The sequence below is a fragment of the Podarcis vaucheri genome (assembly GCF_965113315.1).
Source record: "Podarcis vaucheri genome assembly, chromosome: 12".
NCBI lineage: Eukaryota > Metazoa > Chordata > Lepidosauria > Squamata > Lacertidae > Podarcis > Podarcis vaucheri.
Genome location: NC_138750.1, coordinates 58,306,393 through 58,323,874, shown reverse-complemented (window position 1 = coordinate 58,323,874; position 17,482 = coordinate 58,306,393). Strand labels below are relative to the sequence as shown.

General features: G+C 45.5%; 1 protein-coding gene across 27 annotated transcripts in view; it reads left to right on the top strand.

The window, feature by feature from the left end:
- Positions 1–17,482, top strand: part of OBSCN (obscurin, cytoskeletal calmodulin and titin-interacting RhoGEF) — a 286,978-nt gene that overhangs the window by 117,081 nt on the left and 152,415 nt on the right. For 14 of the 27 annotated variants that reach the window (XM_082192063.1, XM_082192069.1, XM_082192064.1 and 11 more), the window contains 11 exons: positions 162–425; positions 864–1,127; positions 1,452–1,715; positions 2,271–2,534; positions 4,057–4,320; positions 5,768–6,034; positions 9,725–9,997; positions 10,825–11,091; positions 11,999–12,265; positions 14,225–14,491; positions 16,476–16,745. In XM_082192063.1, the coding sequence (XP_082048189.1) occupies positions 162–425; positions 864–1,127; positions 1,452–1,715; positions 2,271–2,534; positions 4,057–4,320; positions 5,768–6,034; positions 9,725–9,997; positions 10,825–11,091; positions 11,999–12,265; positions 14,225–14,491; positions 16,476–16,745 (2,931 nt within the window). The remainder of the gene's footprint in view (positions 1–161; positions 426–863; positions 1,128–1,451; positions 1,716–2,270; positions 2,535–4,056; positions 4,321–5,767; positions 6,035–9,724; positions 9,998–10,824; positions 11,092–11,998; positions 12,266–14,224; positions 14,492–16,475; positions 16,746–17,482) is intronic. The other 13 variants (XM_082192075.1, XM_082192074.1, XM_082192072.1 and 10 more) reach the window with 5 other exon arrangements.

The window sequence follows — 17,482 nt, the reverse complement described above, 5'->3', positions numbered from 1 at the left end:
TATATTTTAAAAGAACCATAATGTTTCCCACCATCCCTTTGCCCATTTTTTTTTGTATGTTGCTTGTCTTTGAAGAACACTCATTTTGGACTTGTCATGTCCATTGCAGTGGGCATCTGGGTAAGTGTGCTTTAACAGGCTCTACGTATTGTATCCCTCAGTTCCACCGGCCCTCTTCAAAGAGCCCCTAAGGAATGTGAAAGCTACAGAAGAAGGAACAGCCACTCTATGCTGTGAACTAACTAAGGCTGCTCCGGTGGAGTGGATGAAGGGGCAGCATTTACTCAACGAAGGTGATAAGTACAAAATGAGACAGGAAGGCTCTGTTGTTAAGCTGCTGATTCAAGATCTGGAACTGACAGATGCTGCCGAATATACCTGTGTCTGTGGAGACCAGAAGACAGCAGCTTCCTTGACCGTGCATGGTAAAGAAGTTAAATGCGTGGTCATCTACCATCCCACTAACTGTACATTATCTGGAGTTGGATTTAATTTCCACATGTTTGTGTTCGTCATCCGTATCTATGTCATTTCTGTGACATCGTCTCTGATTGTTGGGCATGGCCTGTCAACGATTGTCTAGGAGCAATCATCGTTGAAATAAGTTACATGTTCCCAATTCATTTCCATGGTGTTTCCACACGATAACATTCTCTGTCTTGTTAAATTTTCCACTGGGTTCCCATAAATGACGAAGACAGGAAGCTGTGTTTGCAATTACAACAAGTTGTTATCAGCTTCCTGCCTTTAAAGCCTTCCTATACGTTTTGATTGTTGTTCGCTCATGTTGTGTGGTCCACAGTGCTCCTCCCAAGTGGTCACTTGTTGTTTTAAGTGCAATGATTTTGTTCTGTGACCCTCAGCCTTGCCTGCAAGGTTCAAACGCAACCTAAAGAATGTGGAAGCAACAGAAGGTGGCGTGGCCACACTGCAGTGTCAGCTGACGAAGGTTGCACCCGTGGAATGGCAGAAGGACGGCCAAGTGCTCCAAGCTAGTGAAAAGTGGATCATGAGACAAGATAGTAGCGCCGTAGAGCTGGAGATCCATCAACTAGATCTTCAGGATATGGGAAACTATAGCTGTGTGTGTGGAGACCAACAAACTACAGCGTCTTTGACAGTCAATGGTAAACTATGGGTTGCGAATTAACTTCTCAGAAAATTTGCTAATTTCACCCTGAATAGCTACAGTATATCTGCCTTCCCTTACCTAGTGCCCTCCAGATGTTTCAGACTACAGCTCCCATCAGCGCTGGCTGGGGATAGTGGGAATTGTAGTCCGAAATATCTGGAAGACACAAGGCGTAACACAGTGCCCACTCTAGTCTGCAGCACAGTGAGCATGCACTTCCAAGTGCCATGGACTTGATTCATAATGCATTTAGCACAGCTCACCATTGGTCCAAACTTTTGGAGATGTTCACGCGCTCTGCTTCTTTTGTGTCCCATAGCTCTCCCCGCGTTTTTCAAGGAAGAGTTAAAGAGTGAGCAGGTTGCAGAAGAAGGTTCAGTAACACTGCGCTGCAGGTTGAGCAAAGATGCCCCAGTGGCGTGGAAGAAAGGGCACAACCTGCTGAATGCAGGTGGCAAGTACATCATGACGCAGCATGGCACTACTGCAGAGCTGACTATTGATCATGCAGAAATGCAGGATGCAGGAGATTATACCTGTGTATGCGGAGACCAGCAGACAACAGCTGCTTTAACTGTCCATGGTAAAAGCAAAAGGCCAACCTTGATTAGATGACTTCCTGGTATCACTTCTAAAACTTAAGCTTTGTGCAATGCCTATCTCAACTCTCTAATATTCTTTTATAATTTAATTTTTATATTTTTAAATTATTTTGTCTTCCCCCTTCTCCCCCTGCTCCTGCCCCCAAGTAGGAATGGGACAAGACAAGTTTTTCTCCTAGTACTTCTGGACTTACAAAGTCCCTCTTACTTTGATGAGACCATTCTAAAACCAATAGAAAACTGGTGGACTGGGCAGGGAAAGGGGTGGATTTGTAGGAGCTTGAAACACCAATGTCTGTGGCGAGCTTGAATCCTGAATTAAAATTGCTCATTGTTGCCATCATTGTTGGTTTCTTTAGCAGGGATTCTACTCTGAATTAAAACAAAAGAGTAAAATAATAATGGGAAGTTACTGTTGCATGTCTAATTTCCCTGGTTTTCAGTTTTATTCTTCATTTGGTTCTCTTCTTCTCCTGTGGCCCTGAGTAGCCACCTGCAGAAATGCCTAACCGTCCTGCTATCTGTTGCATCCTCAGCCTTACCTGCCTATTTCAAAGGTGAACTAAGGCACCAGGAAACCACCGAAGGCGAATCTGCTGTTCTTCGGTGTCAGCTGAGCAAGGTGGCACCAGTCGAGTGGAGGAAAGGGCAGCTGGTCCTCAGACAAAGTGAGAAATATACACTAAAGCAGGAAGGCGCCATTTCAGAGCTGCTGATCCACAGCCCTGATGAACAGGATACAGGAGAATATACCTGTGTTTGTGGAGACCACCAGACCTCTGCGACCCTAAGAGTCAATGGTAAACAATGCTACTTGACAAACAACGAGCTTTGCACGCTGCGTTGTAACATCGCAGTTTTGGAAGCAAACTCCACCCTCTGTGTTTGCCTCTCCTACTATCCCTTTCCACCTCTTTTTCCTTTGGAATACCATCCTCTGTCTCTGTTGAATTGGTGGCTGTGTACATGCAAGAAGACCCCTTCATCATTACCATTTCGGCTTCTTCTGATGTCCTTGCGTCAACTACTTTTGTGTTGCTGTCTTCCAATGGCTTCCATCCCTGTTTAAACTATGTGCATGTGTGTGTGTGTGTTCCACTGGTAATGCATAGAGTAGTTCTGGTTGCAACATGTGTCTGTGTTCAGCTATTGTGCACCTTATGTGTATCACATGTCTCTGTTTGTTTATGTCTTATTGTTGAGCACCATAGAAGATTTATCACACATATGCCAAGCAAGCAATGCCACCAAGCGAATGGGAATCAGGTGGAATCATGTTGCCTGAAGGAATCCATCATATGATGGGAAACCATTGTTGTCAAATCAAGGGCTGCTGCATAGATATACAGTGGTACCTTGGTTTAAGAACAGCTTAGTTTATGAACAACTTGGATTAAGTACGCTGCAAACCCAGAAGACGGCGTTTTGGTTTGTGAACTTTGCCTTGGAAACAGAACATGTTCCGCTTCCTGTTGAGTGTGTTCCATTTGTAAATTGAGTCCCCCGCTGCTATGGGAAAGCACGTCTTGGTTAAAGAACGCTTTGGTTTAAGAACGGACTTCCGGAATGGATTAAGTTCATAAACCAAGGTACCACTGTAGTAGTAATTACAGATTGAATTTTGAACGTCATGAAGAAAAGCCTTTTTTCACACAAGAGCTGCACAGTCAGGAAGTCACAGAAGGCGGAAGACTCACTCTGGTACTTGAGTTGACAAAGGCTGATGGTTTGGTGGAGGGAAGGAAGGAGCATAGAGGTCTCGGACCCAGCAACAAGTGCTTCATTAAGCAGGGAGACCCATTTGTTTCTGACGTAGATTCAAAGAGTGTTGAAGAATATACTTGCAACCATGGAGACCAGAAGATGACAGTCTCCTTGACAGTCAACAGTAAAATTGCATTGTGCAAGTACTGTGGGATGAGTATTTTATTGCCCATTGATCTCTGAACTTGAACTTCATCATTCCATTGCAAGTTGTTCCTGAAATACATTGTACATCCTCCTGTGTTCCTGTTCCTGGTCTTTCTGTTCTCTTGTCTCTGTGTTCCATTGCGTTTCGGTAGCATACATCCATGTCAGTGTCTCGTTTGTCGAGAAGGAGTGTGTAGAGATGACCTCCCACCATCCCCAAGTGCTGTCTCCCTTTCAAGGCCGTGTGCCAATGCCTGATGAAGCCATTTCCATTGAAAATCAACAGGCATTGGACCTGGACTTTGTATAGATTCCCCATTCCACTTTATATTGCCTACAACCTTCCCTCCTCTCATATCACCCAGCTACTAGTGTTGGGTCATCATACATTTATAAATCTGTGTTCTGCAGCCCTCCCAGCACAGTTCAAAATGGAACTGAAGGATGTAAAAGCCACTGAAAATGAAACGGCCACACTACGCTGTGAGCTCACCAAGGCCGCTCCGGTGGAGTGGATGAAGGAAGAAAAGAAACTAGCTGAAAGCAACAAGTACCGAATCAGGCAGGAAGAAACTGTCACGGAGCTGGCGATCCATGATTTAGACATGAAGGATGCTGGACGCTACACCTGCACATGTGGAGACCAGAAGACCACTGCTGTCTTAACAGTTAACGGTAAAGTGTGTGAAATTAATCCAGCCAGTGAATGTATCGATAGTCCAATTCTAGGATCATAAATAAGTTTGGGATTATGGTAGGGCTGCAAAGTAAATATTCTGTGGGATGGTTTGCTCATGTATAAAGGTACAGTATTAAGTCCAGTCGCGGATGACTCTGGGGTTGCGGCACTCATCTCGCTCTACTGGCCGAGGGAGCTGGGGTTTGTCTGCAGAAAGCTTCCGGGTCATGTGGCCAGCATGACTAAGCCGCTTCTGGAGAAACCAGAGCAGCACACGGAAATGCCATTTACCTTCCCGCTGGAGTGGTACCTATTTATCTACTTGCACTTTGACGTGCTTTTGAACTGCTAGGTTGGCAGGAGCTGGGACCGAACAATGGGAGCTCACCCTGTTGCGGGGATTCAAACCACCGACCTTCAGATCGGCAAGCCCTAGGCTCTGTGGTTTAGACCACAGCACCACCTGGCTCCCTACTTGCTCATGTACACACATGACTTAACTGCTTTGCACTTGCTTGATTTACAAGTGATAACTGGCAGCTGAATGTTTGAACTAGTGGTCAGCATTGTGCAGGAGAGGACACTGCGTGACTTGAAAGTTCAGCCTGCAAGGTTTCATCTGGGATGACTTATTTACACATAAAAGTTGTTACTTAGATGTTGCAGTCATCAGGTAATGAACATATGTGTACCTGCAGTGAACCAGGCCTATAGTAGTAGTGGAGGTGGTGGTAATAGTAATAATAACTTATAACACCATAACTTATAACACCATAAGACCAGTTTCTGGCAATTTATACTTTCTTTTTGGTACTTTCACAGAATTTTTAAACCATAAAGATTTGAGATGCCTTGTGTTGACATTTTGAAATTTGGGGTCTTGTACGTTGTTAAGAATGGCAATTTTCAAAACACTGAAATGTGAAAGTAGGAGCTATTCACAGCCATGCAATAAATATAGTTTATTGTCTTGGTCATCATAGACATTTGCATTCCGTTGCAGTGAATGCCACGTGTCTGAAACACTTATTATTATTGCTGGATAAAAGTCCTGATTAACTACTGTTCTTCCCACTGTCCCACTGGGCAAGTTGATACAAACTAAGTATAACTCCTTATAGCCATCCTAGCAAAAGCAAACTTACTAGGGAAAAACCAGGTATTCGCCATGGGCATTGAAGACAACCTTGCATATGGTTAACGGTTAACAGTTCCTCACATTGCAGCAAAATCTCTAATGTTGTGAATGATGCTCTTCCCATTGTTTCCACCAACTGTTTCTTTCCTCCAAACAGCTTTTTCTTTCTTTTCTTTTCTTTTCTTTTTTTTGGACGAGGAAGGAGCCTCCGCCGGGGTTTCGCCTTCCCAGAACGGTTCCCCGTCTTGCACCTATAAGCATTATAGCCCATGTTTTATCTTCATCTCTTGTTGTTGGCTCCACAGCCCTCAAGCCTGAATTCAAGCAACGGCTGAAGAATGAGAAAGGCGAAGAAGGTGGAACAGCCAGGCTGCGCTGCGAGGTGACGGTGGTTAAGGCGTCAGTGGAGTGGAGGAAAGATGGTGTGGTGCTCCATCCCGGTCCCAAATATGAAATGAAACAGGAAGGTGCCAAGCATGAGCTACTTGTTCGCGATTTGGAAACCAAGGACAGTGGAGAGTATTCCTGCATCACTGGGGATCAAACCACGTCGGCAAAGCTGGAAGTTAAAGGTAGGAGGCAGCGTTCCTGGCAATTGTCGCCATTATAATTTGGCAGTCTAATCCTTTGCAATGGGGTGAGCTCCCGTTGCTCTGTCCCAGCTCCTGCCGACCCAATAATAATAATAATAATAATAATAATTTTTTATTTATATCCTGCCCTCCCCAGCCAAAGCCGGGCTCAGATCGGCTAACAACATTAAAAGTAACACAGTTCACATAAAATCACAACCAATTAATTGAAATTCATTCTAAAATCTATTCGTTCTAAAATCAATTCATAATCAAATTAATGGCAACCATTGGGCTAGCAGTTTGAAAGCACGCCAGTGCAAGTAGATAAATAGGTACCGCTCCAGCGGGAAGGTAAATGGCGTTTCCGTGTGCTCTGGTTTCTGTCACAATGTTCCGTTGCACCAGAAGTGGTTTAGTCATGCTGGCCACTTGACCCAGAAAGCTGTCTGTGGACAAACGCCGGCTCCTTTGACCTGAAAGCAAGATCAGCGCCGCAACCCCATAGTCGTCTTTGACTGGACTTAACTGTCCAGGGGTCCTTTACCTTTACCTCTCTTATTTAGGGCTGCCATATTTCAAGAGGTATAAATCCAGACACAAAAAGTTGTTGAGCTTTTTTAGGGCAATTATCTGATATTCCCTCCGCCAGAGCCACCTGCGCCAGAGCCTGAACCAGAGTCGCCCCCCCAAACAAAAAAGATAACAAAAATAAAACCCCCCAATCCACGCCATTTTAAATTCCCCTTGGATGGACATGTAGGACTCCCAAAAGAGGACATGTCTGGGAATTCCTAGACATATGGTAACCCTATCTTTTTGTATGCCAAGAATGTATAACTCAACATGCATGGGCATTGCTTTAGACCAGGGGTGTCAAACTCAAATTCATCGGGGGCCGCATCTGCAGTTTGGTCACCCTCAAAGGGCCGGTTGTATCTGTAGGACTATGTGTCCACTCTTTATTATCATAAATTATTGTCACTGCATTCAATTATTACTGTTTTTTGTAATAATGTAGTCAGTCCAGAAGGATGTTATGGTCGATTGTATCAAAGGCCGCTGAGAGATCCAGCAGAACTAGGAAACAAAGTTGTTACAAAGAATGAGCCCTAATGAGACAATTGCTGCAATCCTATGTGCATTTACTTGAAACTCCTGTCGAAGAAAGTGAGGCTGGCTTTTGAGTAAACATACACGGCATGGGGCTGTAAATAAAATGTGTGTGTGTGGGGAGAGAGAGAGAGCTCTGACAGGAAAGCATCAACATGCCTTGTGCACTCTCATTTTCCTTGGCTAATTCCCCTGCCCCTCCCCTTCTCGGGGTGCCATTGCATAGCGCAAAAGAGGAAAGAGCACGAGCGCGCTGCCTGCAACTGGATCTCCGGCTTCTTCCTTTCCTTCCCCGAGGCAGGAGGGAGAGATCAAGGTGGAGCTGCTGGCAGGGCGGAGAGCGAGCCGCCCAATTGTGTGACCGAGTGATGGAAGGGCTGCAAGGAGCCGCGCCCGATCTCCTCCCAGGAATGTGCCAGTGGGACTGACATGTGCCGGAAGGTGGGGAGAACCGCCCAGCGCCGCTGCGCGGGCGCGGAGTCCAACTTGTGGAGCTGAGATAGAGAGCCGGGCGCCAGATTGCCTTCCTCGCTTGGCTTGCCGCAAAATTGCAAGAGGAGGAGGAGGAAGGCGGCGGTGGGGGGCGGGGAGCGGAGGGGGTGCCAGGGAACACAGCCCCCTCCCATCACGGCCATAATCATCGCCGCCCCCACTCTACATTTATTTTAGGGGTGTTTGGAGTGTGTGCGCGTGCCTCTCTCTCTCTCCCACTCACCCCCCCCCAGCCACCCCATATTCCCAAAGAACAACTTGATCACGGGCGTCCTGGAAAGGCTGGCTGTGCAAAGATGGAGAGGGAGGCGAAATGAAGAGGAAGGGAAGCCCCGGGCTGGTGATATCCAGCGCGGAGGAGAAGAGGACGCCTCCCGCAGGGCGAGTTTGCACCCTGGAGAAGATCCAAGGCTGGAATAAAAAAGTTTCTCCGAGGAGAAAGACTCCCCCTCCGCGGCACGGAGAGACCTGACCTTCCGCTTGCTCTTTTTGAGCAGTGAGCAGGAGAGAGAAGCCAGCTGCCCGCCTCGCTTCGGCCCCCGACAACGAAGGCACAAGTTGAGAGACGCGGGGACATTTGAAGCAGCAGCCACGTCCTTAAGAGCGACGGGGGGAGGCGAGTAGGGAGCCGCACCATGTAAACTTCCTTGTGTCAAAAAAACAAACAAAACCGAGAATAAAAGGTGAAGGCTGGCGGCCGGCGGCAGCTACACGGGCCACATGACGAGGTCTGGCGGGCCGGATTCGGCCCGCGGGCCTTGTGTTTGACACCCGTGCTTTAGACAATGGATCCAGGGTAGGCTTTAGCTAGATCATGGTACGTTCCAATTTAATTCTCAAAAAATAGATGGAATGCAGGCAATTTTAAAAGTAAGAGAAATGGAAGTTTTATATTACCCAGATACTGTTTTCTGTGGCATAGTAGTAAATTCTGTGTTCCTTCTTGAATGGTAGAATATTCACAATTACCCCATGAGTTCTCACTCAACTGCTTAGATCTGTGGAAGTGGCACTGTTGCAGATGCCACCTGATACTTGTTCCGCCCTTCCAGAAAACCAGCTCTTTTAGTGTGGCAGCAGCAACCACACTTTGGAACTCCCTGCCTGTTGACATTAGGCAACCTGCTTTGATGTATTCTCTTTGGCACCTGCTTACGACATTTTTTAATTAAACAAGCTTTTATTTGTAAGCTGCCTTGAGTCCCGTCAGGGTGATAAATTAATTAATAAATAAATATCCAGACATGTGGATTGACGCATTATAATCTTTTTTTTTTTACTGCTAATTATTTTAAAACATTTTAAATTGTTTTCAACTGCTTTTTCAATTGCTAATTTAAACATTTCTTGTAAAGCACCTAGAGGTTTTCCTACACTCAATCAATATACTGTATCAATACAGTGGTACCTTGGGTTACAGACTCCACTAACCCGGAAGTAGTACCTCGGCTTAAGAACTTTACCTCAGGATGAGAACAGAAATCGCAAGCCAGCGGTGCAGCGGCAACAGGAGGCCCCATTAGCTAAAGTGGTACCTCAGGTTAAGAACAGTTTCAGGTTAAGAACGGACCTCCGGAACGAATTAAGTTCTTAACCAGTGGTACCACTATACAGTGGTGCCCCGCAAGACGAATGCCTCGCAAGACGGAAAACTCGCTAGACGAAAGAGTTTTCCGTTTTGGAGGTGCTTCGCAAAATGAATTTCCTATGGGCTTGCTTCGCAAGATGACAATGTCTTGCGAGTTCCTGCTGGTTCCCCCCCCCTTTTCTAAGCCGCTAAGCCGCTTATCAGCTGATCCGATCAGCAGATAAGCCGCTAAAAGCCGCTAATAGCGCTAATAGCGCTAATCCGCTAATCCGTCAATGGGCTTGCTTCGCAAGACGAAAAAACCGCTAGACGAAGAGAATCACAGAACGGATTCTTTTCATCTTGCGAGGCACCACTGTATTGTTTAATGAAAGAAATATGCATGCCCTGGCTTGTAGGATAGTTACAGAGAACAAAGCACTGGCTGGATCAAATTGTGATGGTCCACACTATGAGAACTTTGTTCCCTCACTTTCCACCATCACTGACACTTGCAGGACTTGACATCACCATCATTAGGGGGCTGAAGAACACGGAGGTCTTTGAGGATGAAGATGTGACCTTTGAGTGCAAGGTCTCCCACGATAATGCGAAGGATGTGGAGTGGAAGCTTCAGGAGGCCTCTCTCCAGAGCAATGAGATGAACAAGATCTCCGTTGAAAAAGGCAGGGTCCACATATTGCAGCTGAGGAAGGTGACCCAGCAGGATTCAGGCACTGTCACCTTCCGGGTTGGACCACACACCTCCACAGCACAGCTCAAAGTGAAAGGTAATCCCATGAGGGGCATTGTGACAAAACTACTAGGCAAGCCAACTATGTTATATCTTGAGCCTGTCTTTGTGATTGGCAGAAAGGAGAAAATATATCAATATTTTTTAGCACAATCAGCTTCCTGTTACTACTGTTGTGAGACAGGAAGTCATAATTCCACAAGACAGGCTGCATATGACTAAGGAAAAAGAAACAGATTAGTACATGTGAAAGAAGGGGGAGAAAAATATTTTGTATTCTAATGAGCATTGCGATCACGCAAGGCTGAATGTATTTGTTGTGCAATAAGTTTAAATAAAAGGGATGCGGGTGGCGCTGTGGGTTAAACCACAGAGCCTAGGGCTTGCCGATCAGAAGGTTGGCGGTTCGAATCCCCGCAACGGGGTGAGCTCCCGTTGCTCGGTCCCTGCTCCTGCCAACCTAGCAGTTTGAAAGCACGTCAAAGTGCAAGTAGATAAATAGGTACCGCTGTGGCGGGAAGGTAAACGGTGTTTCCGTGCTCTGCTCTGGTTCGCTAGAAGCAGCTTAGTCATGCTGGCCACATGACCCGGAAGCTGTACGCCGGCTCTCTCGGCCAGTAAAGCGAGATGAGCGCCGCAACCCCAGAATCGGTCACGACTGGACCTAATGGTCAGGGGTCCCTTTACCTTTACCTTAAGTTTAAATACAACAGACTAAGAAGAACATGAAATGATTTCTGAATCTGCAAAATTCATCACACGAGCCTGGAACCTGCTTTAAGGCACTATGAGGCAACTGGGTCATATTTTCTGCTAGTCCCTCTAGCAGTTTTCTAAAATACCATTCATATTTTGTATTTTTAGCACCACTCCCCACATTTAAAGAGGAGCTGGCCAACAAAGAGTTGCAAGAGGACAGTACGGCCATCTTGAAATGTGAAGTCTCCCAGCCTGGCGTATCGGCGACATGGAAGAAGGGAGCCCAAGTGATTTCTCCAAGTTCCAAGTATGAAATCCAGCAAGAAGGAACAATACTCACCTTAAAGATTTACAATTTAAAACCAGAGGACTCTGGCAAATACACCTGCGACATTGGGAACCAGAAAACCACAGCAACCATCTCTGTTGAAGGTAGGGGTTTTATTAAGTCAACAGGTCCTAGGATCTGTACTGCTAATTACTTGTCCCTTGTTGTCTTTCTTTCTAGACTAAAAGGCCTTAACTGGCCTTGGATGCTAGTTATTATTCTTAACCTTTAACATTCAGGTTATCAGAGCCCTGAGCTGATGAGAACCTGTCAGCTATAAGCTTTATAAAGGTAAAGGCAAAGGGACCTCTGAGCATTAGGTCCAGTCGTAACCGACTCTGGGGTTGCGGCGCTCATTTCGCTTTACAGGCTGAGGGAGCCGGCGTACAGCTTCTGGGTCATGTGGCCAGCATGACTAAGCCACTTCTGGCAAGCCAGAGCAGCGCACGGAAATGCCGTTTACCTTCCTGCTGGAGTGGTACCTATTTATCTACTTGCACTTTGATATGCACCTGTAGGCCAATCAGGTTGCGGATTCACTTCCACCAGGAGTTGGATTGGGTGGCTCCTGCGGACCAATCGGACTGCTGCATTCTGAATCCTATTGTTCTAGGACCAATCAGACTGCTGCAATTTAGATCCTATTAAAACTCAGTACATAACAGTTTTTATATTGCAATTTTATATTGTGAACCACCCTGAGATCTGTGAATGATGGGTGTTAGACAAATGCAAGAAATAATAATAATATTTCTGTAGATGTAATGAAATTAACGAATGTGAGCATGTGCTTTGAGCGGCACCAAGTTCTATAGAATTCACTTCCTCTACAAGTGAAGCAAGGCCCAAAGTTCTTAGCTTTTGGGCATTTGTTGAAAACTTTTATCAAGAACATTAGGCTCAAGAGCAATTGCCAGTCTGTCTCTCCTGATGATGGTCTGCATTACAAATCCCCAAATAACCATTTGCCTTCAACTCACAATCATCTCATTCCTCCCACATGGCCCTCAGCTCTCCCAGCCCTTTTTGAAACCCAGCTTGAGAGCCAGGAGGCTGAGGAAGGCTCAGTGGTCACCCTCCTTGCCAAGCTCTCCAAACCTGACGTTCCTGTGAAGTGGAACAGAGGCTCAGTCCGACTGCGAGCCAGCGACAAGTACGAGATGAGGCAAAAGGGCTCCACTGTTGAGCTTCTCATTCACAATGCACAGCCAGAGGACTCTGGGAACTACACCTGTGACTCTGGGGACCAGCAGACCACAGCATCGGTGCTTGTCAAAGGTGAGGAGGAGCACATTTCCTTAAACTTTGCTGCTGCTGGGACTGGTCTTGCACATAGGAATATCAATGAGCAGACCCTGGGGAGCATATTGTGCCAAAGTTAGTTTGACTGCATTGGCTCCTGGGCTCAGCTTGAGGTGATGGTTATTTTCTTTCAAATCCTGAATGGCTTGGGCCACATGTGTACCATGTCCACCAAAGGAGAGGGAACAGGGTTGGCCTTTGTTGAGGGTAACCAGTTCCTCTGATGTGGAATTCACCACCCAGTGGGACTTGCTAGGTTATGCCTTTGCTTAGTGAACAATTGCTACGTGTTTTAATAACCAAATAGGTAAAGGTAAAGGGACCCCTGACCATTAGGTCCAGTCGCGGACGACTCTGGGGTTGCGGCACTCATCTCACTTTACTGGCCGAGGGAGCCGGCGTACAGCTTCCGGGTCATGTGGCCAGCATGACTAAGCCGCTTCTGGCGAACCAGAGCAGCGCACGGAAACGCCGTTTACCCTCCCGCCGGAGTGGTACCTATTTATCTACTTGCACTTTGACGTGCTTTCGAACTGCTAGGTTGGCAGGAGCAGGGACCGAGCAACGGGAGCACTCACCCCGTTGCGGGGATTCAAACCGCTGACCTTCTGATTGGCAAGTCCTAGGCTCTGTGGCTTAACCCACAGCGCCACCCACGTCCCTAATAAGCAGATACTTCCTCATAAAAGTGCAGGGTCTCCATCTGCTGGATACAACCCAATCAAACTCTTAAGCCATCTCTGTCCCACTGGCCCCAAGTGGGAGAGTTAAGTTCAGTGATATCAGTGGAACTTAATTTTGACTAGTACATTCCAACACACATGGTCTGTGCCTCTACTGTCTCGTGTAACTCTGTCCCTACTCCCCAACATTAATTAATCTAGTTATCTCTTACTTGGACTACTGCAATGCGCTCTATGTGAGGCTACCTTTGAAGGTGACCCGGAAACCACAACTAATCCAGAATGCGGCAGCCAGACTGGTGACTGGGAGCGGCCGCCGAGACCACATAACACCGGTCTTGAAAGACCTACACTGGCTCCCAGTACGTTTCCGAGCACAATTCAAAGTGTTGGTGCTGATTTTTAAAGCCCTAAATGGCCTCAGTCCAGTATATCTGAAGGAGCGTCTCCTCCCCCATCATTCTGCCCGGACACTGAGGTCCAGCGCTGAGGGCCTTTTGGCAGTTCCCTCGCTGTGAGAGGCCAAGTTACAGGGAACCAGGCAGAGGGCCTTCTAGGTAGCGGCACCCACCCTGTGGAACACCCTCCCACCAGATGTCAAAGAGAAGAACAACTACCAGACTTTTAGAAGACATCTGAAAGCAGCCCTGTTTAGGAAAGCTTTTAATGTTTAATAGGTTATTGTATTTTAGTGTTCTGTTGGGAGCTGCCCAGAGTGGCTGGGGGAACCCAGCCAGTTGGGCGGGGTATAAATAATAAATAAATATAATTTATTAAATAATAAATCATTATCATTTAATAAATTAAATTATTGCGGGAGGCAGTGGAAGACAGGAGTGCCTGGCGTGCTCTGGTCCATGGGGTCACGAAGAGTCGGACACGACTAAATGACTAAACAACAACAACACAACAACATTATATTATTATTAATGTTCCGTGAACAAACTATGGGCTGGTGAAGTCGGAACAACCACTTCCACACATAAGGCAAAAAACTACCAAAGTGTTACGCAATCTACTCCCCTTGGCCTGGGACATTAAATATATCCACATGGAGCCCCCCATTAATTTGCTCATGATTGTAATTTGTAGTGCAAAAACAATTTCATCTATATATATAAAAAACAAAAATAATGACACAGGTAACAAAGTTTAGCTGCCATAATTGTGTTACTTTTGAGGCGCCTTTGGTTACTGTTATCAACCACTCTGCATCATTTTCTCTGCCTTTCCCATTTCTGTCCTTTTATAGCTTTGCCAGTACTTTTCGTTAACCTGCTTGAGGATCAGGAGGCAGTAGAGGGCGGCACGGTCACCTTGCGCTGCGAGATCTCGAAAGGTGGCGCACCTGTGAAGTGGAAAAAGGATAGGTCCCTCCTGAGGTCCAGTGGCAAATACACCATGAAGCAAGTAGGCACTGTGGTGGAGCTGATTGTTTCTGAGCTGACTGAAGATGATGCGGGAGTATACAGCTGTGACACGGGAGACCAGGAGACCACTGCTTCACTGCTGGTGAACGGTAAGGCCTCAGACGTTCTTTTGGAGAATCATAGAATCATAGAATCATAGAGTTGGAAGAGACCACAAGGGCCATCGAGTCCAACCCCCTGCCAAGCAGGAAACACCATCAGAGCACTCCTGACATATGGTTGTCAAGCCTCTGCTTAAAGACCTCCAAAGTAGGGGACTCCACCACACTCCTTGGCAGCAAATTCCACTGTCAAACAGCTCTTACTGTCAGGAAGTTCTTCCTAATGTTTAGGTGGAATCTTCTTTCTTGTAGTTTGGATCCATTGCTCCGTGTCCGCTTCTCTGGAGCAGCAGAAAACAACCTTTCTCCCTCCTCTATGTGATATCCTTTTATATATTTGAACATGGCTATCATATCATATCATATCATAGAATCATAGAATCGCTGGAAGGGACCTGAAGGGTCATTTAGTTCCAACCCTCTGCAATGGAGGAATCTCAGCTGAAGCGACCATGACAGGTGGCCATCCAACCTCTGCTTCAAAACCTCCAAGGAAGGAGAGTCCACCACCTTCTGAGGGAGACCGAACCACTCTCAAAGAGTTCTTACTGTCAGAATTCCCCCCCCCGATGTTTAGTAACTTTCTTGTAACTTGAATCCATTGGTTCCAGTCCTATCCCTCCAGAGCAGGAGAAAACAAGCTTGCTCCATCTTCCATGAGACAGCCCTTGAGATATTTGAAGATGGCTCTCATATCTCCTCTTAGTCTCCTGAGAGATGATGACTTATTCGTCACTTGCTGACTTATCTCTGTAGTGCCTTCTTGGTAGTGACACCAGCCCTGTCAGACTTTTAGAAGACATCTGAAGGCAACCCTATTTAGAGAAGTTTTTAATGTTTAATAGACTATTGTATTTTAATATTCTGTTGAAAGCCGCCCAGAGTGGCTGGGGAAACCCAGCCAGATGGGCGGGGTATAAATAAAAAATTATTATTATTATATTAATATTGGTTGCTTGCTATGCAAAAAGCCTCTTAGTAGCTTACAAAACTTTAGAGACACAGAGCGTAACATAAAATCGAAAAGGGAAAAGACGAACAAGGCATTATAACAAAATAGAGGTGGGGGAGAAGCTCAATTCAGTTTACATTTAAAGGCAGACTTAACTAATTCTCACTTTCCGAAACAATATGCGAACTGGAACACTTCATTCTTTAAAATGCATACTCTTAATTTGGCAGTGCCGTTCCCCAGCCATGTAATTTGTTCAAAAATACATCTACTAGGGTCAAGCATGCTGAAAATAACATGCAAAATTTGATTACATTTGTGAAATGGCTTTGATACATGTAAAGCAAGCAAAATTGCATACAAAATGTATCTATTAGGATAAATTCACATTAAAATGCTGCTTTATTTTCACAAGAACCTTTTTAAAAAGCACAAACTAATGAGGGGAACTGAACTTAAGATGGGAAATGTTATGTATTCAGTGGTCAGTGCCTGAGTTTGAGTCTGGACTAAGGATTCTGAGCTTCTGTGTTCTGATTCGATACATGATGTCCAGTCACAGAATATTTCAGGATTTGGGCCTCTGCCATTGGCCCTTGAACTCTGAGTCGTGATTCGCAGCTTGGAAGTTTAGATAGCCAATCATGTTGGGAGTGGGAGTGGCCCAGGCTTTCAGGAATATATATAAGCAGTTGCTTTCCGCCTGTTTCCCAGTTATGTAGTTTAATAAATGTTCTTGCTGTGTCTTGCCTCACGGGAACCCACCTACTTTTCAAGAAAAATGAGAAAGTGATAATGAAATAGACAGATTCACCCATTCCTATTGTTTCCATGGGTTCTTTTTTCAGTTTTAATGGCAAAGGGGTGCACTAAACAGCCAAGTTGTGGTTATTCATCTGTTTCCTGCAGCTGATGAATATTAGAGACCACATTTAACAGGTGCTTGTGAATAGTGTAGCAAGAGATATGGAAAGAAAAAAGGAACTGGGGGAAAAATAAATCTTTCTGCTTTAATTTTAGAAGCGCCAGCCACCATAGTGGAGGCACTGAAAGATATCACCTTGTATGAAAACGAAGATGCCGTGTTCCAGTGCAAGGTCTCTCGGGAGAAGGCAAAGGACGTGGAATGGAGTCTGAGCGGGGTGCCTCTCCAGTCCAATGAAATGAATGAGATTGAGGTTCTAGGGAAAGTTCACACGCTCACCCTCCGGAAGGTGACACTCGAAGACTCCGGCTCCGTCACTTTCAAAGTGGGACAGAATTCTTCTGAGGCCCAGCTGACCGTGCAGCGTAAGTGAGCTAACTCTTTGTAGGGGGATCTATGTTATTGACCCTCAAACTGGTCCACCATTTTTCTGTAAATGAGGCCCAGCAAATTGAGAAACACAAGTAAGCCAGTCCTTTAGAGGGAGAGCTCTCCCTTCTGTCAAAATAATCTGGATCCTGCAATACCCTGTTGTGTCTGTCAGAAGAAACTTAGCTCTGTTGATAAAAAAATGTGCTTGTCTACTCAAATCACAGATCTCTGTATTCTAAGTGCAAACCCTGGGGTTCCTTTGAGGTGAATATTGGGGGTGAGAAGCAGCGATGCAAGGTCCTTAAGGTGCTTAAGTGAGGCTACTATAATGATTTTATCTAATGAAACCTCTGTGGGTAGTCACGTTTTTTAAGAATTATTTTAATGATTATTGTGTGTGTGTGTGTATTTAGTTGCATTGTTTTGTACATACCGTATTTTTCTGTGTATAAGACAATGCTTTTTGCTAAAAAAATTAGACAAAAATTGGGTGTCGTCTTATACATGGATAGTGAATGCAGAGAGGGGAACTGCCCCCCCAAAAGCTAAACAACTTATTTTCTTAATTTTGGGTTTTAAAAAATAGGGGTTATCTTATACATGGGGGGGGGTGTTATACCCGGAAAAAAATACGTTATTTTACAAATAGAGAAATTTGGGAAATAAATATATTTATTTCCCAAATCTCTCTGTTTTAAAAATATGTACAAAACAACACAACCAAACAAAA